Here is a 24559-nt window from a genome sequence, read left to right as displayed (position 1 = left end):
TGCATCTCCTGCCCAGATGCCACCCTCATCTGCTCCATTTCCTCCCTGTGAGCATCCAATTTAGTTTCTACCCCCATTCTGACCCCCTCTATCTGCTGCCCCATTATTTTAACTTCCCTTTCCGCTTGGTCCCTCATGTCCCTCAATTTGCCTTCCATACTGTTTTCTAACCCCTCTAACCCCTTTTTCATCCCTTCCATTTGATTCTCTTGAGCGGCCATTCTGTTTTCTACCCCCGTTAACCCATGTTTCACCCCTTTGATCCCATTGTCTAACCCCTCAAATTTAGCTTCTAGCCGTTGCCCCATTTCTCCCATTTTGCCCCCCAATCGCTCACTATCAGCCCTCATTTGCTCACTCTGAGCATCCATCCGGTTCCCCATTACCCCCAATTGCTCACTCTGAGCCCTCGCTCCGTCCCTCATTACCCCCATCATTCTGCTTTCCAATTCTTCACCATTCTTGTCCATAAGGGCCTTCATTTGTATAAAAAAAAAGGTTCAAATCCACCAGCGGCGCTGCTACGGTCGCGGTCGCCGTAGCCATCTGCGAGGCGCCATTTTGCGAACCTGCCGCCCTCACTGCTTCGCTCTCCTCATGTCCCTCAATTTGGTCCTGGATCGACCCTGCCTCACTCTCCTCTACCGGAACCCAGCCGTCTTGATCTGCCATAGCGCGACTTTAAAAATTCGGGTTTTTGTAAAACAAAAGCAAATTTCGGTACTTTATAATTTTGACCAAATTTTTTTTCCTAGATGTTTTTTTTTTAAATTTGGTTTGGGCCTCGAATCCCACTCCTCGACACCAATTGTTACGGGACGCGGTTTAGATGTTATTTACCGAGCGGTGGTATTGCCGCGACCGAACAGTTATTCCCCGACTAGACCCCGATTCCACCCAGACGTTGACCAAATCGCGCTATGCTAAATCAATGATGGAAAGGACAACGACTGGGATAGATGAAACGACGCAAGGGGTACAGTTCTCAAGACCTCCGGAGGAGGGTATAATTACAGTGGTGGAGAAAAGGGGGTAGATTACAAGGTAGTGAGGTAAAGACAGAAGAGATGGGCACTTAATTACAGTCTTATCTTATCTTATCCCAGACAGACCACAGACAAACGGAACAAGGTAGACATACACAGGGATTGATGGCAGGAATCGACAGGTAGGTTGATAGCACAAGGTGCACCTTGGCTCGGGGACAGGATCAAGCACGGTCCAAGAGATGCAGGGAGGTGTCACAGCGCTCGGAAGGGACGTCTCTCTTGCTTCAAGCTCAGCGCGCATCTGACGTCACCTACCTCTTCCTGCGCATGCTCAGCGGGGAGTGACACGCCCTCGGCTGGTTGGCTCCGCCCCCCTGGGGCCGGTCCGCCGCTTCCATTGGGTGCGGGGGTTACCGGGCTCCGCCCTTGACGAGGAGCTGACAGGGAGCCCCTATTTGGTAACCCCGTTGAGCACATGTTCGATGGCGGCTCATTGGGAAGGCCTCGTGCCCTCCCAACACCCCCTACCAACCAAGCCGGAGTGAGGACGCGCACTCCCTGTGCACGCCGCTGCCGTTGCTGTTGTTGTTGTTGTTGCTGAACCGTGAGTAAGAGCTGCGGGGAGGTATTGGGAGGTCCTAAACTTCCTAACGGTGCCATACAATCACATTCTGGTGCAACGAAGGGTCAGAATTAATGGAAAGGAGTCCTTAACTGACATAGAATAAGAATAACTAGCAAGATGTCCTATAGTTGTCTTACATGAGATGCGGTGAACCTGGGCACGACATATAATGGGGGAAATAGGGGGAGGTCGGGTCTACAGAGTGTTGTTTACAGAAAATGGGACTAGGGAATGGGGGATTGGGGATAGTTGGGAAGTATTGAGGAAATAGGGGAATATTTACAAGCGGATATGGATGGATGCAAATCCCATATCCGCAACAATATATATATATATATATATATATATATATATATGTATGTATGTATGTATGTATGTATGTATGTATGTATGTATGTATGTATGTATGTATGTATGTATGTATGTATGTATGTATGTATGTATGTATGTATGTATGTATGTATATATATATATATATATATATATATATATATATATATATATATATATATATATATATATATATATATATATATATATTGAAGGAACTGCGCTCCAACGCGAGTCGAAAGAATCGACGCGACCAAAGACGGAATTCGTCCGAGTTGCTTTATTGAAACAAAACAGCTCAGGTATTCAGAAAAGCCCGTTTATCGGGCAGCAATATATATACACATTTATGTCGGGAAGTTTGCCCGGCAAAAGCTATACCGGGCATGCCCGGGTATCAAGGGCGAGCCTTGGAAAGGCGAGTCTGGACCTGCCCGGGCGTGTTTGGCTGCTGCCTGGCAAGTCGAGGCTGGGCGTGCCCGGGCGCTCTGGACGAGCACTGGAAAGGCGATAGCGGGCATGCCCGGACGCTCTGGGCGAGCCCTGGAAAGGCGATAGCGGGCATGCCCGGACGCTCTGGGCGAGCCCTGGAAAGGCGATAGCGGGCATGCCCGGACGCTCTGGGCGAGCCCTGGAAAGGCGATAGCGGGCATGCCCGGACGCTCTGGGCGAGCCCTGGAAAGGCGAGAGCGGGCATGCCCAGGAAAGACGAGACCGGGCGTGCCCGGGAAAGACGAGACCGGGCGTGCCCGGGAGGTTCGGGCGTGCCCGGGAACAGTGAGTCCGGGCATGCCCGGGAGAGGCGCGTCTGGCCGTGTTCTGGCCGGTGCAAGGCGATTGTGTGCATCCAGCGGTAACCGCTACACACGCCCCTCCAGAATCGACCGGCACCGGCAGGGTCAATTTAAGGGGGGTCCGGATGACCCGGCCGAAGCGACCCCTGGAGGGTCATGGGGAGGGGTCCGACGTGGTGGTGGGTGGTCGAGCGGGGGGAACTGTGGACGGGGGGCGGCCTCGCCGCGGAGGAAGGGCCAACCGTGGTGGTCGGTCGACGTCCATGTGCGCCGGTTTGAGGCGGTCCACAGAAATCCGGTCCGGCCGGCCGCCGAAGTCGACGATGAAAGACTTGTCGCCCCGTCGCAGGACCCGGAAGGGCCCGTCGTACGGCGGCCGGAGTGGCCCCCGGTGCGCGTCATGACGCACAAAGACGTACTCCGCTGTGTGAAGCGCCGGGGGGGACGTAGGACTGGGGGCCACCGTGGCGGGACGTCGGCACGGGGGCAAATCGTCGGGCGGCCTCCTGGAGGTCCGAGCGCTGGCGAGCGGCGGACCAGGGACTGGTAGCGTCGGGCACGAATTCGCCCGGGACGCGGAGCGGCTGGCCGTAGACGAGCTCGGCGGCGGACGCCTGGAGGTCTTCCTTGGGGGCCGTGCGAAGGCCCAAAAGGACCCACGGCAGCCGGTCGGCCCAACCGTCGTCCTGAAGGCCGGCCATGAGTGCGGCCTTCATGGAGCGGTGAAACCGCTCGCACAACCCATTGGCTTGGGGGTGGTAGGCCGTGGTGCGGTGCAGCGTGACCCCCAACGAACGGGCGACCGCGCCCCAAAGCTCAGACGTGAACTGTGGGCCGCGGTCGGACGAGATGTCCGCTGGTGCGCCGAAGCGCGCGACCCAGGTGGCGATGAACGCCTGCGCCACGTCGGCGGTGGTGGTGGAGGTGAGGGGCACGGCCTCCGGCCACCTGGTGGTCCTGTCCACCATGGTGAGCAGGTGGGTGAACCCCCGCGAGGGGGGCAGGGGACCCACCAGGTCCACGTGGACGTGGTCGAAACGCCGTTCAGGCACGGCGAAAGGTGCCAGCGGGGCCTGGGTGTGGCGGTGGACCTTGGCTCGCTGGCAGGCCGTGCAGGCGTTGGCCCAGTCGCGGATGTTTCTTCGAAGGCCGTGCCAGACGAAACGCGCCGACACCAGCTTCTGAGAAGCTTTCCGGCCCGGGTGAGAAAGGCCGTGGATGGAGGCGAAGATGCGGCGCTGCCAGGAAACGGGCACGATGGGGCGAGGCTGGCCCTGGGAGACGTCGGAGAGCAGGACGGTGCCCGCGAAGGGGATGTCGGCCAGGCGGAGGCCCGTGTCCGCCGCGCGGAGTGCCTGCACCGAGGCGTCGGTGGTCTGGTCGGCCGCCATGAGCGCGAAGTCCACGCCGAGGTGGACCGCGTTCGCGCTGGCCCGCGAAAGGCAGTCGGCCACGGCGTTGTCTTTGCCGGCGACGTGCTGGATGTCCGTGGTGAACTCCGACACGGCGGAGAGGTGGCGCTGCTGGCGGGCCGACCACGGCTCCGTGACCTTAGCCATTGCGTAGACCAACGGCTTGTGGTCGACGAAAGCCGTGAACGGGCGGCCCTCCAGGAGGTGTCGGAAATGGCGAACGGCCAGGAATAGCCCGAGCAGCTCGCGGTCGAACATGCTGTAGTTTAACTCGTTCGGCCGGAGTTGCCGGCTGAAAAAAGCGAGTGGCTGCCAAACCCCGTCCACCCATTGCTCATGGACGGCGCCCACCGCGTAGTTGAAGGCGTCCGTAGTGAGGGCGATGGGCGCGTTGAGCACCGGGTGAGCCAGCAGCGTTGCGTCGGCGAGGGCCCGTTTGGCGCTGGCGAAGGCCGCGTCCATGGCCGCGGACCAAACAATGTCATGCTTGGCCGGCTTGCCCCGGAGGGCCTCGTAAAGGGGCCGCATGAGCTGAGCAGCGCGGGGCACGAATCGGTGATAAAAATTCAATAAAAATTCACCATGCCGAGGAACTCTTGGAGGGCCTTGATGGAACGGGGACGCGGGAACGTGGTGATGGCCTCGACCTTGGTCGGCAGCGGCACGGCCCCGGTCTTGGTGATGCTGTGGCCCAAAAAGTCAACGGTCGTCGCGCCGAAGTGGCATTTGACCGGGTTGACAATCAAGCCGTGCTCGCTGAGGCGACCGAACAGTGTTCGGAGGTGGAGGAGGTGCTCGGCGCGGGACGTGCTGGCGACGAGGATGTCGTCCAGATAGACGAAAAGAAACGGCAGGTCGCGCAGCACGCCGTCCATCAAGCGCTGGAACGCCTGGGCCGCGTTCTTGAGGCCAAACGGCATCCGCAAAAATTCGAACAGGCCGAACGGCGTGATGACGGCCGTCTTCGGGACGTCGGCCGCCCGGACAGGTACCTGGTGGTAGCCCCGTATCAGGTCAATTTTCGAAAAGATGAGCCGTCCCGCCAAACGGGCGGAAAAGTCCTGAATATGCGGGATCGGGTACCTGTCGGGGGTGGTAGCGTCATTGAGACGGCGGTAGTCGCCACAACGGGCGCCATCCACCCCCCGGCTTTGGCACGATGTGCAGTGGCGAGGCCCACGCGCTATCGGAGCACCGCACGATGCCGAGGTGCTCCAACGCGTCGAATTCGGCCTTCGCCACGGCGAGCTTGGCTGGGTCGAGGCGGCGGGCCCTGGCGTAGACCGGCGGGCCCGTAGTGGGTATGTGGTGCTCGATCCCGTGCCGCACCGCGACGGCCGAAAACGTCGGCCGCGTGAGGGCCGGGAATTCCACGAGCAGGCGAGCGAACTCGTTCGTTGCCGGGAGGGCACACGCCAGTTCGGTCGGCACGGAGCTGCTCATTGTGCACGCCAGGGAGCTGAAGGTCTCGGCGTGGACAAGGCGACGTCGTTTGACGTCGACCAGCAGCCCGTGCGCGCAGAGGAAGTCGGCGCCCAGCAAAGCCACGGGGACGCTGGCGGTAACAAAAGTCCATTGAAAGCGCTGGCTGCCGAAGCAGAGGGTGACGACGCGTGGGCCGAAAGTGCGTATGGCCGAGCCATTAGCAGCGACCAAAGAGGGGCCGCAAACTGCGTCCAGCCTGTCCTGCTCGGAGGCGGGTATGACGCTCAGTTGGGCGCCGGTGTCGCACAGGAAACGCCGCCCAGACGCTTTGTCCCGAATAAACAGCAAGTTGCCCGAGTGGCCGGCGCTCATGGCTGGGAATGAACGCCGGCCCGGCCGTTTCCCGACCTGCCGAAAGTGCACGGGGGCCGGCACGTCCGAGCCTTGTGTCCGAACCTGGCATGGTAATAACACCACGCCTGGTCAAGTGGAGGCCCCGGCCGTCGTGTCGGAAGCGGGCGGTGCGGCGTGGCGGCCGCCAGTTGCACCGGCAGTTCGGCCTCCAACCGCGCAGGGCGCTCGGGCGTCGTCTCGGACAGCGGCGGGCTCCAGGTAACCGCGCCGATGTGCTGGCCCGCCGAGGAGATCTTATCGGCTTCCCTGGCGAGGGCGCGGGAATCCGTGATCAACGTGCCAGCCAGGGCGAGGCGTACCGGGTGAGGCAGCTGGCGAAGGAACAGCTCGCGGAACAGAAAATCCGGAGAGTGCTCACCGAGCAACGAAGCATATAGTCCATGCGCTCGGACGGGCGCGTGTCGCCGAGCTCGGGCAGGTCAAGCAGGCGCCGTGCGCGTGCTGCTGGTGAGAGGGCGAAAGCGTCGAGGAGGAGTGTCTTCAGCGCGTCGTATTTGTCAGCAGCCGGCGGGTGCTGGAGGAGGCTCAAGGCGCGGGCCGCGGTGGTGGAACCGAGCGCCGCCACAACATGGTGGAAGCGGGTGTCGTCCGCGGTGATGCCTCGCAGGGCGAACTGGGAGTCCGCCTGAGCGAACCAAACAGCCGCGTGAGCCTCCCAGAAGGTAGGCAGTTTAAGCGTCACTGCCGTATCCATGTCGGTAGGTCACCAATGAAGGAACTGCGCTCCAACGCGAGTCGAAAGAATTGACGTGACCAAAGACGGAATTCGTCCGAGTTGCTTTATTGAAACAAAACAGCTCAGGTATTCAGAAAAGCCCGTTTATCGAGCAGCAATATATATACACATTTATGTCGGGAAGTTTGCCCGGCAAAAGCTATACCGGGCATGCCCGGGTATCAAGGGCGAGCCTTGGAAAGGCGAGTCTGGACCTGCCCGGGCGTGTTTGGCTGCGGCCTGGCAAGTCGAGGCTGGGCGTGCCCGGGCGCTCTGGACGAGCACTGGAAAGGCGATAGCGGGCATGCCCGGACGCTCTGGGCGAGCCCTGGAAAGGCGATAGCGGGCATGCCCGGACGCTCTGGGCGAACCCTGGAAAGGCGATAGCGGGCATGCCCGGACGCTCTGGGCGAGCCCTGGAAAGGCGAGAGCGGGCATGCCCGGGAAAGACGAGACCGGGCGTGCCCGGGAGGTTCGGGCGTGCCCGGGAACAGTGAGTCCGGGCATGCCCGGGAGAGGCGCGTCTGGCCGTGTTCTGGCCGGTGCAAGGTGATTGTGTGCATCCAGCGGTAACCGCTACAATATATATATATATATATATATATATATATATATGAGAGGAGGTTAACAGGGAAACTGCTCTTGACAAAAGCTGGTGGAGGCACTGTTAACCCTGTGTTGCTGGCCGAAACATCGAGTCAGGTGATAAAACTAAACTACTGATATAACCATGGTAATATCAGGCAGCTTTCCCAAAAATTAATGAATGAGCCATTTATTTTTTCTTACTCTGTACAAGGGTAGGTAAGAAATAATAATGAATTCACATATGTGGGACACAAAGTATCGGGGCATTTCCAAAAAGCTAAACGCTTGTGGTGAAATCCGTTAAACACCAAACTTTCGACAAGGCAAGAACTGCAAGCAAATGACTGAGAAAGACTGACAAAAGCAAACAAGAATGGATAAATTACTGAAATACAAGAATTGTTTAACTATCAGGGGAATATTTTATGCAAGAGACCTACATTTTGGCACATGAGAAATTTATTGTTGGAAGATTTGAATTTGTTCAGATGGCTGGGCTTTCACTGCTCCATCAATAATGTTCCACAGATGAGGACCATAAAATGTCATTGGATAATGTCTAAATGTAGGGTAAGAAAAAATTGTGCCATCTGACATGACAACTGTATACGTCTATCGAGGTGAAGTGTATTGAGGGGAAATAAAAAGAAAACATGCAGGGAAGAAGATCATGCACATACTTGTACATGAATATCACTGCGTGCAATTTGTTCATATCATTAAGAGTCAGTGTTAAGTGTGGTGAAATGAAGTATAAGTGTGGTGAAATGAAGTATAAGTGTGGTCTTGAGTACGAGAGAAGGTACAAACCCTTAGGGTTATTTTTTGAGCAACAATAGGTGAATGAAGCTTGTTGTTTCTGGTGTGTGCACATAAGAGTACAATATTACAACAAGAACGGCGTCATGCAGAGCACGATACTTGCAAAATCCACCCCTCACCCAAAACAAGTTGCTATGGATACTTCAACTTGTCCATTTCATAAATATTAAAATCAACGATCTTAATCAATGCTCATGTGAATCGGATGAAAATTGATTATTCAGATGAAAATCGATTTTAGAAGTTTGACTTTGACCTTTTGACCTCAGAAATAGTTTCCCAATTATGTGACTCAATATGCAAATGCTGTTCAACTTTCAAGTCAATCGGATGAAAAATGACAATCAAGAAATTTGACCTCAAGATGACCTTTGACCTATGACCTCAATCAATTGCCTTTTCAGTTGAGACTACCTCTACAACTCGGTAAAGTTTCATGACGATCGTTTTCAAATTGTGACCTGTAGGCGAGTGACAAACAAAAACAAACAAACAGACAGACACAAACAAAATCGATTGACCAATATACTGTACTTTAAAAAAAAAATCTTCGATTTTGCAAGTAATAAATGAGGTGGGCTAAAACTAGAGTATTGTAAAGATAAATTAAAGTGACTGAGGGTAGAAATGAACATAATCTACATAAAACACCTGTTACGAGAAACAATTTTAGCGTTATGGGGGATATTTATGAAATGGACAAGTTAAATGTGGTCCGAACAGGTGAGTTTATCATCAATAATGACTCCTAAAGATTTAGCGGAGTGAACCATATTAATGGGGATATTATCAATAAGATTTGTGCTTTTGGGAGATTTAATCAAATAAAAAAAAGAATGTACTGGGTTTTATGGTTTAAATTAAGTTTGTTTAGACTTTGTGTAGTTAGAGTTAAGTTGGGCAAAGTTGCACTGTTTAAAAAGGCAATGCTTAGATTGTCTGAGAACTTTAAAGAGTTTGGTTTGAAAAGGGATTACCTTGTGGAGCTTTTCTTGGTCGTTTACACTTCTGTATTTGGCTTGAAGGGCAGAGGGGGCTATTACATCATGCACGAAGCGAAAAGCGGGGTTAAGCAATATTGGTTCATGCCCATCCATCCGTCCACAAACGTCAATTTATGATTGAGGCACAACATTTAAATTGAATGTTATATTTTGTACATGATTAGGCCTGGTGTTGACTTAGCGGTTAGGGTGCCGGCTTGGGATCCTACGATCCTGGTTTCAAATCACGGTTGATCGCTGAATTAACGCCAGAGGGGTTGACTCAGCCTGTCATCCCTCTGAAGTCGGCAAATTGAGTACCAGTTCACTGGTAATTCCCTGTGTGTCGCAAGAGGCGACCAACAGGGTTGGCGGCAGGAAGAGCATCCGGCCACAAAACATTGCTTCAAAAAGGGGACCACGGTGCCCGAAAAAGGCCAACCCCAGCTCTGTGGGGAAAAAATGGCCTCGAAAGGTGGTTCATTTTGTACACGATTCCAGAATTTATTTATATGACTTTTACAATCATTATTTTATTACTTGTACTTGAACTATATACTTTAACACAAATCACCTTCTTTGCACTTTCAACACCTTTGCATTTTGCAGTACTTGGACATGTCAAATAAGGTGATGTGTAAGACTGCTTCAATCGCGCTAAACTTCTGGAATTATTTTAAACGATCTTTAAAATCATTATTTCATTTAAATTGAAGCATATACTTGAACACTGCATGGGCTAATGTGTTCTATGAACTCTCTAGTTAATTATAGAGGCCTAGCCAGAGATGGGGCTAATTATTTAGGGGAGAGCCGATTGGTTGTTGCCTCTAATTGCAGGTCACGTGCACACACACACATGCACACACAATATTAGATGGATAAGTTCGGGCAGGAATTTGGAATTTGGCCATGGTGTTGGTGATAACATGCTTACTCCATAAGAACTGTGGTATTTAGCAGTTGGATCGTCAACTCATCGTCCCAACCTCCATCCAAGGTAGTTCAACACCCTGCCTTTGATACAACTTGGCATCTAAGCCAGATTACCGAACATTCCGCAATTTCCTCCATGTATGCAAGTAATGTACAGAACACACAACATATTCACCTCCAGAACACCTGTCCTTTCAATATTACAATCTTGTCGACCTTCTGGAGCATTGTATTCAATCATAAATGTCATGAGCAGAAATATTTTTGAGAGAGACTGCATGGCACATCTAACAGTTTCTGACTTCTCAAATCAGATTAAAGAAGTTCCATTCCAACAACCCATGGGGCTAACCATCATTTCATTCCAAAAAAAAGTCAGATGGAGGGATTATTACTTTCTCATCACAGTTTTGTACTGAATCAAAATGTGCACATTATAAATAAATAATAACCACCTTGAGGCCATTTTTCCCCGCAAAGCGGGGGTTGGCCTTTTTCGGGGACCGTGGTTGTTGTTTTTTTTTTTTTTTGGTCCCCTTTTTGAAGCAATGTTTTACGGCCGGATGCCCTTCCTGACGCCAACCCTTTTTGCCGCCTTTAACGACAAACAGGGAATTACCAGTGAACTGGTACTCAATTAGCCGACCTCGGAAGGATGACAGGCTGAGTCAACCCCGCTGGCGTTAATTCAGCGATCGACCGGGATTCGAACCCATGATCCTAGGATCCTAAGCCGGCACCCTAGCCGCTAGCCCAACACCAGGGCTCCATAGACACATTCATATTGTTAATATTTTCATTGATCTTAGCCAACCTTACTTGCTTTTAGGGGTATCTCCATGTTCATATTAACAACGATGGAGAAAGGGGAGAAATGGTGAAAGGAAAAGGAACGGCCAGGCAGGTATGTGGAATTGTTTAGAACAAATAATGGAATTTCACCTCTATATAGCACATCTAAGTTTCCATATCGAATAAATTATAGCACATGTAATAAGGGGGAAAGGGGAGAGTGGGTAATTGTGCATTCCACGAATCTCATCGTTTGAACTAGTAATGACAATCCATAAATGTGTCTATAAAGTCATTCCACATCCCACCCAAGCCCACCCATCCTCCGTGGGCCTTCACCCATGGAAGTACAGTCTTGAGGAAGATCACACCAACGCAGTCGACAATGGCGTGGATGAGAGCAGGACATCCGTGAGCAACACAAACTTCAGCCAGGTCGGCTGCAACCATGAACAATGCCACAACCCGGCCCCACGTCACTTCTGCGTATGGGGACACAAGGCAAAACAAGAACATAATATTAAGGGGGAGTGCACAAAAAAATAAAAAGAGCCATACATTTGTATTCCAGTAGTCTGCCCGAAGGCAGGGTCAGTAATGCTGACGTGGTTTCTTGGCAAAGACTATACTAGGGGGGAGGTTGTGCCTTTCCAGCAGTAGTTAGTGCAGGAATTAAGAATTTGGTCATGGTGCCTGCGATAACTCGCCTGTTCTTCGCAAAACATCCCATGGAATCTTTTACATTCACCAACTAGTGCTGGCATACAGGACGCCCAGTTTAACATCCATCTGAGGAGCGGCAGACAGTGATGAATCACCCTGCCTGTGAAATACTGGGATGATAGTTTTTGGTTGGATCTGGATTTAAACCCAGGCTAAACGGCTTGGAGGTGAGTGTGCGTACCTTTAGGCCATCCTGTGACAGCCCGAGGACATACTTCTCCTCCTCCTCCTCCTCTTCTTACGATGGGGGGGGGGGGGGGGGGGGAGGGGTGGGGGAGAAGGAGTGGGTGGGGTGGAGGTATGGATGAATGCCTCGAGGGTGGGGGAGAGGAGTCAATTGTGGAGGGAGGAGGGTGGGAAAGGAGGGGAGGGGAAGGATGCGGAACAAGTGGAGAAGGAGCGGTGTTCATGCATGCACGCACACAGGATTATAATAACAGTCTAGGGTAGTAGGTCCAGCAGGTCAGCCTTGGCAGCACTGCTGATTGATGACCTGAGTGTCCCAAATTAATCAAGATGGTACTAGCTCTGTCAGGCAGGCAGCAGTTCAGACTGTAGGTTCGGCTAAGTAGTTTGATCAATGGGATGGGGGAAGGAGAGGGGTCGATGTGGTGGAGATGAAGCAGAGAAGGAGTTTGGAAGTGTTGGGTTTACAGGAGACCACATGGAAAGGAGATAGGGTGAGGAAGTTGGCAGGAGGATACAAGATGTTGCACGCATGTGGGGATGGAAGGAGTAATGGCGTGAGAATAATAGTATCGGAAGCGATTGGCAAGCAGGTGGTCAGTGTAAAGATGGGAGGGACAGATAGTTATGGCATGGGTGGTGATAGAGGCAAATGGTGTGATGTCAGTTTATGGGCCACAAACTGGAAGGATTGGGTGGAGAAGCAGGAATTCAGGGATGCACTGGAGAGGATGATGGCAATGGTTGAGATGGAGGTAATGCTGTGCATTGTGGGGGAATTAAACGTGTACGTGAGAGTAGCGGAGCAGGGTTTAGATTAGAGTAATGCGTTGGTAAATGAGGAATAGAGAGGGTTAAGAGCTAGTGGCAAGGAATGGGATGGCCACATAACTCGTTCATTCTTTCAAAGACGAAAGCCACAAAATTACCTAAAGAAGCGGACAGCATAGAACAGAACTGAATAGAACAGAACTGGATCTGGTGGTGGTAAGGAAGCAACAGTTGTGGAGGGTCAAGGAATGCAAAGCAGTGGCAAGAGAGCATGCTACTTATTACCCAGCACAAGCGTGTGGTGTTTGTGGTGAGGATGAAGAAAAGGAGGGAGGTTAAGAGCAGGAGGTTATTAGGCGAGGGAAGTGTAGGGGAAACGTCACTGTAGAGTACAAGGAGAGGATGAGGGCCAGGTTTGAGCAACTTGGCAAAGAAGCCAAAGGTTTGGAGGAGGAGTTGCTGGGTGTGCAGATTCGTGTTTGGGAATTGCAGAAGTTTTGTGTGAAAGGACATCAGGAAAGTGTGCAATGTCGAGGGATAGAAACTGGGAAGGTGGATGGAGGAAGTAGTGAAGGCAGTTGGTGAAAGAACGCTTGGAAGAGGAGAGAGAAGATCAAGGATCGAGGGAGGCAACAGGAAGCAGGGTTGCTGCATCTGTATGGACAGAAGAATAAAGCAGCAAGGAGAGTTGTGGATAGGGTGAGGAATGATATGGAAGAGGAGGTGTGCAACAAGTTGGAAGAGGATTGCAGGAGGAAGATGATCTATAAATTGGCTCGTGACAGTGATGGGGGTAGCAAGGACATGGAGGGGCGAGGGGCGGTGATCGATGATGGTGGCGGGAAGCTAGTGAGAGAGAGGGGGGCAGTATTGAAGGTGTTGGAAGAATATTTCAAAGAGCTGTTGAACCGGGAAGGAAGCAACGGCAACCTAGAGCTACCGAGGTATGTGGAGGGGAAAGTGGAGCTGGTGGAGATCACGGAGGAAGTGCAGATGGCATTGAAGAGGATGAAGAAGGGAAGAGCGTCAGGCATTGATGAGGTGTGTACAGAAATGATAATTGCAGTGCGAGAAGTCGGAATCAGTTGGATGAAGAGGCTGTTGTATGTACATGTATGAGAGAGGGCTCAATTCCAGAGGATTGGAGGACAGGGATAATTGCGCCGATATGGGAGGGGAAGAGTGATGTTCAAGATCCAGAGAAGTACAGGCTCCTAAATTTGTGTTATGAATGTGCTGGAGAGGATTCTGGATGGGAGGATAAGGAAGAGTGTGGAGATTGAGATTAAAGAAGAGCAGCAGGGGTTTAGAAAGGGTAGGCGTGTGATGAATGGGATGTTTGCGCTGAGTCAGCTGGTGGAGAAGAGGTTGGAGGTGCAAGGAAAATTGGCATTGGAATTTGTGGACCTGGAGAAGGCCGACATCAATGTCCGGAGAGAGATGCTGATGGTGACACTGAAAAGGATGGGAGTGCCGGAAGCAGAAGGTTGGAGAAGGGACATACAAGGGAATGAAGGGAAGAGTTTTGGTTGGTCCTGGGATGTCTGAGGAGTTCAATGTGAACATCGGTTTGAGGCAGGGAAGTGCTCTCAGCACACTAGTGTTGATCATGGTGATGGAGCTGGTAAGCAGGAGGGTAAACATAAAAGGTATTCTGTGGAGGATATTGTATACGGACGTTCTGGCTGTTGTGGTGGAGAGTGGGTGTGAGATGCAGGAAGTACTGGGGGAGTGGAAGGAGGCATTTGAGAAACATGGGCTGAAAATGAGCATGGAGAAAACGAAGGTGATGTGGGTTGAGCAGCAGAGAAACTAAATGAATATCAAGTTATAGGGGAAGGAGATCAGATGGAAATAGGTTTGAGTATCTGGGGGAGCAGTGGCCAGAGATGGAACATCCGAGGCAGAGGTGCAAAGGAGGATTGAGGTGGGTGTGAATGCAAGGAGTGTGGAGGGAGTCCAGAATTTTATCCATGCATACATAGAAGAATAAAATGTGAAGAGGGCAACAAAGAGAAGCAGTGGTTAAAATAAGGTTTGTCCAACTTGCCATACAACGTGGGTAATATGCGACACAGGCTGGAATGTGCAGAGTTTGCCTTTTGCTGTATCTACTTTTCCTTGTGTGCAAATAAATAATGGAGGCAAAATTTTTTTTCAACAAATGGATGAGTATAAAGATATGCATCAAGGAAGGGTTGAGCAGAGGATAAAGTGGAAAAGTAATGAGCTTGAGAGGCAGGAAAGAATACATGAAGTGGGGTGAGCCGGTGAGGAGGTAAAATGGTAACAGGCAAGTGAGGATGGGGGTAGGAGCAAGAAATGCAAGGATAGGATCGAGGAGGTAAAACCAAAATTGGAAGGGTTGGGAAAAGCAAACAGAAAATGTCCCCAATGCAAATCACCTTGAGGGAATGAGCAATTTGGGAGAGGAGGGTTGGGGAGTCGAGGAAGTAAAGACAAGACGTGGGTTGGAAGGAAGTGGGGAGGGGTAGGCTGGGAAAGTGAGGTGTTGGGCAAAGGCCAAAAAAGTTTGAAACAATTTTAGGTTGGGCACAGGGAACTGAGGCTTGAAGGTGTGCCAAGCCTGGCGGCTTCCTGCCATTCAGGTCCAATGGATCATGACTCCTTGAATGACAATCCCAAGGATTTTCCGATCTGTTTGTTTTCTTTACGACTTCAATCACCAGAATAAACCGACTGTGCTTCATGCACAAGACAAAAGAACGTGGGAAAACCCTTTTTTAAAATACACAAGATGTAAATCCCAAGTTTATAGCTTTCAATAAGTCTATAAACTCAAGCTGTGAACAGATAGACGCAGATATGCCAAAATACAAGAAATCTTTTACTGTAGCACTCCCAAATTCCACCCTGTAACCACAACATAATAAAACGAGGTGGAGGTGGAGGGATGGGGGTGTGGATTGATCCAGTTTGTTTACAGTTTCCTTCACAGCAGCATGAGAAACAAATGTGCAAATGGCTTCAGAGTGCGAATTTAGACTTCGTGTCATGTGGTTTTGTGCAGATGCTTAGTCAGTAAAGACTGTGGGCAGGAGAGTCCCTCAGAAAACTAGCAGCATACCAGCCTCATGGTGGAAAAGGTTCCTAAAGGATTGGGAAGGAGGAGCATCAATCACAGGCAGGTGGTCAAGCAAAGCGTGCGCAACAGCAGCATCCAGACACTGACACAGAACAAAGCCAGGATTAAGCTTGGTATTACTCACATGAGGAGAGGGTGTTGCATTTTAGTCCGTTTGTTTATTTGTTTGTCCGCACAGAATAAATATGCTTTTCTCTGCAACCATTGGTCCGATTGACAGGAAATTTTCACCATAAGTGCAACTCCACCTGTATCATTTTTAATGATAATTATGATGTCATAGGTCACGTGGTATGGGCGCCATCTTGGAAAACCCGAAAAATTTTGCACCTCTATATCTCCGAAAGCGCTGCTTTGAAAAAATTGAGACATTGAGCTCATTGTAAAGAACTCTCCATGGGGAATAAAATATGTTAATTATGTCATAGGTGCCTCTATTATGACGTCATAATTCGACAATTACAAAACTTCATCCGATCAAGATGAAATTTCTTGAGCGTCATCGAGGGATAAATTGGTGGAGGGAAAAAAAAATGATGTCATCGGTCACGTGGTTCGGCCGCCATATTTGTTTCAACATAAAAGTCTTTTTTAAAAACCACTGAGAAACACGTCGGTATTTCAAAAAAGTAGATCTGGGGTGAATTAACGTTTATCTGGGTGATCTGGCCGTTTTAAAGACCTGGAGGGTGGAGTGGGATTGGAGAGAGGGAGGAGTGGGATTGGAGAGAGTGAGGGCGTTTGTTCCAGAAGCGGGAGAAAAGAGGAATGAAAGAGAGAAGGTGAGCAGAGAGTCTTGATTTTGGCATTTTCACCAAAAGAGGGTTGCAGGCAGATCTTGTGCGACCTGTTGGAATATTTGGGGGACAGAGCCCAGAGAGCTGGGGGGGGGGGGGCTAGGCCGGATAGGAGTCGGTAGAAGACAGAAAGTCCACCAACCTGCCTGCGGTGAGTGAGTGAGTGAAAGGCCCTCAGAATCAGCTTCATCACAGGAGATACAAATGTTTGGTTTCAACAGCATGAAGCCGAGCTAGGTGTGAGGCAGGAGCACCGGCCCAGAGGGGAGAGCAGTATTCCATCGAGCTGCAGAAGAAAGCCTTGTATGTGGTGAGGAGCTCAGGTGTGCTAAGGAAGGACTTCGCACGACCGACGAAGGATGCCCAGTCGGCGACTGGCTTTGGAGGCCAGCTTGGAAATGTGGTTTTTCCAGGAAAGATCATGGCAGATAGTGAGAACCAAAAGCTTGAGTGACAGAACTTCTTGGAGAGGATTGTTGAAAAAGTAGATGGGAGGGTTGTCCAGTCGGCCTTTTCGGAGAGAAATAGTAAGAGTGTGAGATTTGTCAGGATTGAAAAGCATGTTCCACTTGTTTGACCAGTCTGTGATTTTGTCCAGGTCTGCAGAGACTGAGGAGGCTGCAGACTGCTGATCTGAGGGATGAGGTATGGAGCGGCAGAGAGTGGAGTCATCAGCAAAGAGATAGAGAGGATTTTCCAGAGAGTCTGAGAGATCATTGATGAAGACCAGAAAAAGCACAGGGCCCAGAACACTGCCTTGGGGAACTCCAGCCTGAATAGGAAGGGGAGATGAGAGAAATCTATTCAGGGCCACACGTTGACTGCGACCAGAGAGGAAGTCCGCAAGCCATGCATGGAGATTTGCATGAATACCATAGGAGGAGAGTTTGGTGAGCAGAGCGGGGTGCCAGACCGTATCGAAGGCACGAGATACGTCAAGGGAATACCTTTCATAAACCGCTTTTCATACCAATCTTTCATAAACCGCTTTCCTGACTCGATTGAGGATTACAGCACAAATCAACTTTCCCCGGCATGTACAGTAATGTAATCTCCCTCCAATTATATTACAGTTCTGGATGTCTCCTTTCTTCGGAAGCTTTATGATGGCCCCTTTCCGCTTCACTTTGCGTGTTCTTTCTGCATTCCACATCAGGTCGAAGAGCTGTAGGAATCAAGATTCGTTTCTCCATTGGCTTTTAATAAATCTGGTGCTATTTGATCCTGCTCTGTCGCTTTGTTGTACTTCAGCTTTCAAATTGGGCAAAGCATCTCAGCCATTGTGATTTCTTCCATATTGACAGAACACATCCATTCTAGAAATTTGGTCAAAGTCTATTCTAGACTCAGGTACTGGTCTATTCAAAAGGTTCTGTCCATCTGTCTTTTTTTTACCTCCACCACCATAGGTGGACGGAGGTTATGTTTTCACCCCTGCTTGTCTGACTGTGAGAGCAGGATATCAAAAAGTTATGGAAAGATTCGGGTGGAAAATGGTAGGCAGGTTGGGTGTGTGCCAAAGATGAATCGATTAGATTTTGGTGAAGATCTGGATACTAGCATTTTAAAAGTGTTTTTCACAATTGAGACATGTGGCCAAAACCGATATCCAGCACGGTATTTCAAAAGGTTGCGAACAGGTCATGACAGAACTTGGTGGAAGAGTTGGGTAGGTGACAAGAACAAGCCGATTCGATTTTGGTTAAGGTCCGGATATAGATCCCGCCTATCAGAGGGATACAATGCGTAGCCTGCCTCAACCATGGTCTTCAACTCTGCTGTTGGTGTTTTGGTCCTCCTCGTCCTCCTCGTCATCCTCTCTACTGTTCCTTTAATCCTGTGGCATCCTGATCTGTTCAGTGTACAACTAATAGCTTTTTAACGAGCCTCGACTATGATTTTTTTTTTTTTAAGTTTGTGATACGCTCTACCGAGTGCCGTTGTTGTTCGATACTGTACAGGAAGTCCTCAACTTACGAACAGGTTGTGTTCCGAACAATAGTTCTTAAGTCGGATGTTCGTAGGTCAGACCTCGAATTCCCCAATACTCTGTTAAAAGTGGTGGTTCGGTTTTACAACAAAGCCAATATCGCCTATTTAACATGGTTCTAAAAATGGCCTCAAAATGGCCTCTAAAGGTGGGTTTTTTGTTTTTTTTAAACACAATTTAACACGCAAGCCGAAATATTGTACATTTGCAATAAATGAGTAAATAATACTTCAAGCAATTTTTCCATATTGGAAATAAAACCACTTATTTGTCTTGTTATTATTGTTGACTGAATGGGGACATATCATATGTTGTAAATTCTCATCTTGTTCTTTATAATTATTCTGATCGTGGAATGATTAAGGACTATTGAATAAATGATTTAGAGAGGAGTTTCAACTTTATCAGATTGTTTTATAGTGTTCCGTTTCATCTCCAATGTTAAGGTTCTGCATTTTTTTTGTTGCAGAAACATCACTGAAATGTTTATTAAATGTATATAAGTTGGGTTTGTTATCACGGTAAAATGTGTGGCACTGAATGTAGCTGCGAGCAGTTCAGTACTGTACAGTACACATGATTCTGTGGACCATGCAACGCTCAGACCCTACATCTTGTGGAAGAAAAAGTCATGCTGAGTCCTGAGATTCCTGAGTCTCGCTGCCAACCAATGAGTCCTGAGTTGCTCCGCCCATGATCGGTGTGTACCTACGAGCGAACGTTTACATCTGACATTTTAAAAAAAACAACAATAATAATAACTACAACGGTTGACCGATATGCTTCCGCCCACATTATTCCATCATTACACATACTTGTACCAAGTTTGGTCAAAATCACATCATTGGTTCACAAGTTAGCTCGGTAACAGATTTTGTTTTACCCAACATGACCTCTGACCTCTTGACCCCATAATCTAATCAGTTTATTTGTATCCTTATACATACTTGTACCACATTTGACTTGGATCCTTTCAGCCATTCTTAAGTTATCGCGGTAACGAAAACCTATCACGGACACACACACAGACAGCCGGACAAACACCCAAAAAACAATGCATCTGGCCACGAAGTCGCGACACCACGAGGTCGCGAGAGGCATAAAATATCTTATGGGGGTCAGTCCGTAAGTCCGGGTGTTCGCAAGTCAGGGACTCCCTGTATTTCCATTCTTGTCTTTTACAGGACCATCATTATTGGATTTATTCTGCCTCCCCTGCTTGTTTATGAAAGCCCACTTATCCCCTCAGCACTCTGCTTCTCCAGCAGCTTTCTTACACTTTCCCAGAATCCCCACGAGATTCCTGTCCTCCACATAGATCTGCACTCTGGTGCCTTGGTGTTCGACCAGAAGCTTCGAAGACCATAACCACCTTCCAAATCTCAGGTCACCCCAATGTGCCTCGAACTGCTGCTTGGAATATTTGTTGTGGCTTCATTTCAGGTGCTTGAAGGCAGAGATGTCAACAAGTCACCTGAGCCAAGTCTCAAGTAAGTCTTAAGTCTATGAGGGCAAGTCTCAAATCAAGTCTTGATAATGAAGTGAAGCACGCATGCGCAGAGTACCAACAAGCTAAGCAGTGACGCTCAGTCTCGATGGCGTAATGGCGAGAACGTCCACACGAAGCCAAAAGCATTACGTGTGGTGTGCGTTTGCTTATTATAGTTCCATCATGAGCCGCAACACACGTAGACTTGGGGGAGGGAAACAAACAAACAAAAAAAAAACACAGAAGCTTGATGGGTGTGAACTGAACCGAGCAGCAGCAATAACAATTCCATACATACACGGCACAGCATACATGCATAACATGCCTACTGAATTCAAGAACAAATAATCCATGAAATGAAACATACCATAGCTCCACTTGCTTTTCTGCGTAATTTACCTCCTTACTTGACTGGACACATGTATGTGAGATCAGAGGCTCGGAGCTCAGCAGCACTTTGGACGGTGTATAAGTAATATATTTTCTAAGCTCAACGCGCTCTATTTCCCGAGATCGTGCTCCCTTTGGCGCAAGACTCCAGCGGTCTTTATTTATAAATACAAGCACATTCTACCGACTACCAGACATCGAATGAAAATTAGACACAAACACATCATTGAGACATCTTTCTTTTGATAGTGTTCATTCATCATCATCATTGTTGTCAAGAGGTCTACAAACTCAAGTCAAGTTGGAAGTCACAAAATTGCCGACTCTAATCCAAGTCTCCGACTCAAGTCGCCATCTCTGCTTGAAGGTATGGATTTAAAACAAACAATTCACGAGTCGGAGGTACGTTTACAATTTCTTCCAAGCATAGTATAGTATAGCAAAGCCTGGTGTTGGCTTAGCAGTTAGGGTACTGGCTTGGGATCCTAGGATCCTGAGTTTGAATCCAGGTCGATCGCTGAATCAACACCAGGGAGGTTGACTCAGCCTGTCATCCTTCCAACAACAACAACAACAGGCATTTTAAGGCCATTTTCCCTGAGGGAGCAGGGGTTAGCCTTGCGGTCCCCATGACAATCTTCTCCATTTTGCCCTATTTTCTGCATCTCCCCTTGTTAACCCCCTGGCCCACATTTCTTCTTCCACCATCTTTAGCCAAGTCTTTCTCAGTCTTCCCCGTCCTCTACTACCTTCTACATTCATTTCCATCACTCTTCTCAACCAGTCACTTTCATCTTTCCTCAACACATGACCAAACCAGCCTGTCATCCTTCCGAGGTCGGAAAATTGAGTACCAGCTTGCTGGGATGAATGTGCTTTATGAACGGTGAGTGTTCTTTATAATTACTAGGGCGTGCCCGTACGTGGGTGCAAAAAAACATGCGTGCAAACAACAACAACAAAAAAAAAAACTTTGAAACCACGTGGCAGTAACGACCACAGAACCCCCCCCCCCCCTCTATTTACATGAAATGGTTTGGTCCATTCGCAAAGCCAAAGCGAACGGCTTGCGAGTACGGTAGAACCCCCCCCCCTCTATTTACATGAAATGGTTTGGTCCATTCGCAAAGCCAAAGCGAACGGCTTGCGAGTACGGTGACCATACCTTGGGAACCACTTGTCCGATTAATTTCAAACCTTGAAAAGGCACATCCTCGGGTCCCCAGCAATATACCTGGCAAGTTTCAAGTATATCGGACCCGTGGTTGTCGAGAAACAGCGGTCACAGACAAACACACAGACACACACACACACACAGAGATTACTGGAATTATAGATAGATACGGTGTACCCCGGTTTAGAATAGGTACACCGTATCCCTGCGTGTCGTAAGAGGCGACTAAAGGGTTGGTGTCAGGAAGTGCATCCGGCCATAAAAACATTGCCTCAAAAAGGGAACCATGATGATTGTCAACCATGATGGCCCACAAGGCTAACCCCCACTCTAGCAGGGAAAATGGCCTTAAAAAGAGAATTTTTTTTATAGCATAGTATAGTACATGTTTACTCTCAAATTATTGAATGGGCATGAAAGCAGACAGACAGATAAATAGACAGTCATAATATTTCAACACTCAACATAATGGCAACACAACTTCAGATCAAATCAAAGTTTGGCAAAGTGTTAAACATCACATTTGCAACACTCCATAATGCCTCCTAGCTCAAAAAGGTTTCCATTTAAGAAAATAGCTTGGAGGGTTCCTCGTTTCAAAATAATAATTGCTTTTGACAAAAGTAGTACATGAGATTAGAAGAGTAGAATAGTATACATGTATGCACACCCACCTCAAAACTGTCTAGATACCTACTCTAGACCAGGATCGACTCAGCTATAAAGGTCACCCTGGTGTTTCGCTGAGAGGGTGAGGCATCGTGTGTGCCATCCCTCAGATGGATGTTAAGCTGGGTGTCCTGTCTGTTAATATTATTTGGTGGATGGTAAAGATCCCGCAGTGCTCTTAGCGAAGAGTAAGCAAGCTACCGCCAACACCACTGGCCATATTCCTGTTCTAACTTTCAGGGGGCACTGCATCAGCATCACAGTTGTGCCAGCAGAAAATGATGCTACGCACAAACAAATGCTGCAAACAAAAGAATAAGAAACTCACGTTGTTCATAGAAAAGAAGTGTTGCAAATGCATGCAGCGCTTCACACAATTCCAGCTCAGCGAGGGCCAGCACATGCAGTTTCCGATCAACGTTGTGAAACAGATCAGGGAACACGGCCTCCAGCTCTTGAGCTGTGCAGAGCAAGTGGCAGAAAATTTTTCATTCATCTGGTTAAACCTGAACAGTCCAGCAGTTTGCATGGAGAGCAAGAATACAATGCCACAACCATTAACCTGACAGGTATGTCATACATATGCTTTATTTTGTGTGACAGGCATATATATGCTTTTTTTTAAAAAATATATAAATAACACGTCACTCTTTGGAAGAAAAATGTATTTTTTATTTAATTACTGCATTGCAGAGATTTAAGGACGACTTAGTAAAACAGTTTGTTTACAAAGAGCCATTAAAAAAACAAAAACTAGAACGCCACTCAGTAGAGCGCATACTCCCGCCGTGTGTGGCCGCTGAGCCCATCTTCCAATGGTAAAAAAATCCTTCAAAAATTCCTGGATCCAGAATAATATCCTGAGCTTCACCAAAAACGAATCAATTCTTCCTTATCCCAAGGGCAATCATCCCACCAACTTTCATCCAAATCCGTTCAGAACTTTTCCAGACATCTTGTTCACAAACACACGAACATACGAACACACATACGCACACACACGGACGGACACGATCGAATGCATTACTCCCTGGCGGGAGTAATAAACCAGAACAGCACTCGGTAGGGCGCATACCTCCGTCAGGCTGAATAGTTTATGTTTTGTATCCCACTGATAGGCCGGATCTGGATTCGGACCTGAACCAAAATCTAATCGCTTGTTCTTGTCGCCCAACCAACTCATCCACCAACTTTTGTCACAACATTTTGAATTTTCATGCTGTATATAGATTTTGGCCCCATTTCTCAATGGTGAAGAATCACTTAAAAAAGTATTGTATCCGCATCTTCACCAAAATGGAAATACTTCTTCCTTATCACACACTCAACCTGTCCATAAAGTTTTGGCTGAATCTGTCCATCACTTTTTGAAATTTAGTTTTTGCTCCTATATCTTAATGGTGAAGAATCACAAAAAATTCTAGTAGTCGGATCCGTACCCAGATCTTCACCAAAATCGAATCATTTCACCCTTGTCACACACCCAACCTGTCCACCAATTTATCCGAATCCATCCACAACTTTTTGAAATATCCTGTTCACAGACAAACACACAGGGGTGAAACCACAACCAAAAACACAACCTTTGGTGGCATAGGTAATGATATCATAGTGTTTTTTCCAAATACCAGATACAGAAGAGCAATTCAGCTAGACAAGCAAGTGTTTATATGCCGACTATCCGCCAAGAGACATCGAGTATGACAAATCAGAACTTCGCATTATTATGAACATGTTGGACTTTCATTCTCAGGTATGAAGAACCCTTACCGAGACTTTAAACAATCAAAAGTAATCAATGATGAGCTGCAGTGTCTAATATTGTTGCTACCTCGTTAGTCTTCACTACGGAATGTCAAGCAGGATCAAATTGTGATCAGATTGAACCAACAATCAAATTGTGACATGGCAGTTCTGAGTCTTGCTCGACGTGTTGAAACTTTAAACGAATGCCGCCTTCAGAGGACTTTGAACCCACAACCTCTGGGGTGTCGGTCCAGTGTTCCAACTGGTCAATAAACCTCCACTGTACCCATAGTGGGTTAGTACGATAACGTTCGTAAATGTGCCATTTGCCTCTGGATTTGATGTCCTGTAAAGTTATATGAGACTTTAAAACCGCCGTACTCTGCATGCAGACACCGCACCGAAGAATACCATTCTTGTGAAGGGATGTGAAGTTAACCGTCTCCACAAGCCTAGACATGTTTTTAGTACCTTGAGGTTCAAATCATGATCTCACAAAATCCTTGCAATCAAACGAATTCAATATGAATGTCCAGGAAAAGTCAAGCATATTAGATGTATACATTATGTGAACAATATTTAAATAAATGTATAGTAGAAAGTTGGAGGTGGCAGGATGGCTTAAAGGTACGCACGCTCACCTCCAAGCTGTCGAGCCTGGGTCCGAATCCTGACTTTGTTGTGGTTTTTTTT

The 24559-nt window shown here is 48.5% G+C and overlaps 1 protein-coding gene across 3 annotated transcripts in view; it reads right to left on the bottom strand.

Moving 5' to 3' along the window:
- Positions 1 to 24559, bottom strand: part of BOK (BCL2 family apoptosis regulator BOK) — a 56026-nt gene that overhangs the window by 22959 nt on the left and 8508 nt on the right. For 2 of the 3 annotated variants that reach the window (XM_068128555.2, XM_068128554.2), the window contains exons 3-4: positions 22449 to 22580; positions 11144 to 11307 (exon numbers count right to left, since the gene is read on the bottom strand). In XM_068128555.2, coding sequence (XP_067984656.1) covers positions 11144 to 11307; positions 22449 to 22580 — 296 coding nt within the window. The remainder of the gene's footprint in view (positions 1 to 11143; positions 11308 to 22448; positions 22581 to 24559) is intronic. The other variant, XM_078784680.1, reaches the window with a different exon arrangement.

This window comes from Myxine glutinosa, chromosome 9, assembly GCF_964187855.1.
Source record: "Myxine glutinosa chromosome 9, kmMyxGlut1.1, whole genome shotgun sequence".
In the NCBI taxonomy this organism is placed as follows: Eukaryota; Metazoa; Chordata; class Myxini; order Myxiniformes; family Myxinidae; genus Myxine; species Myxine glutinosa.
This window is presented reverse-complemented; position numbering and strand designations above follow the sequence as displayed.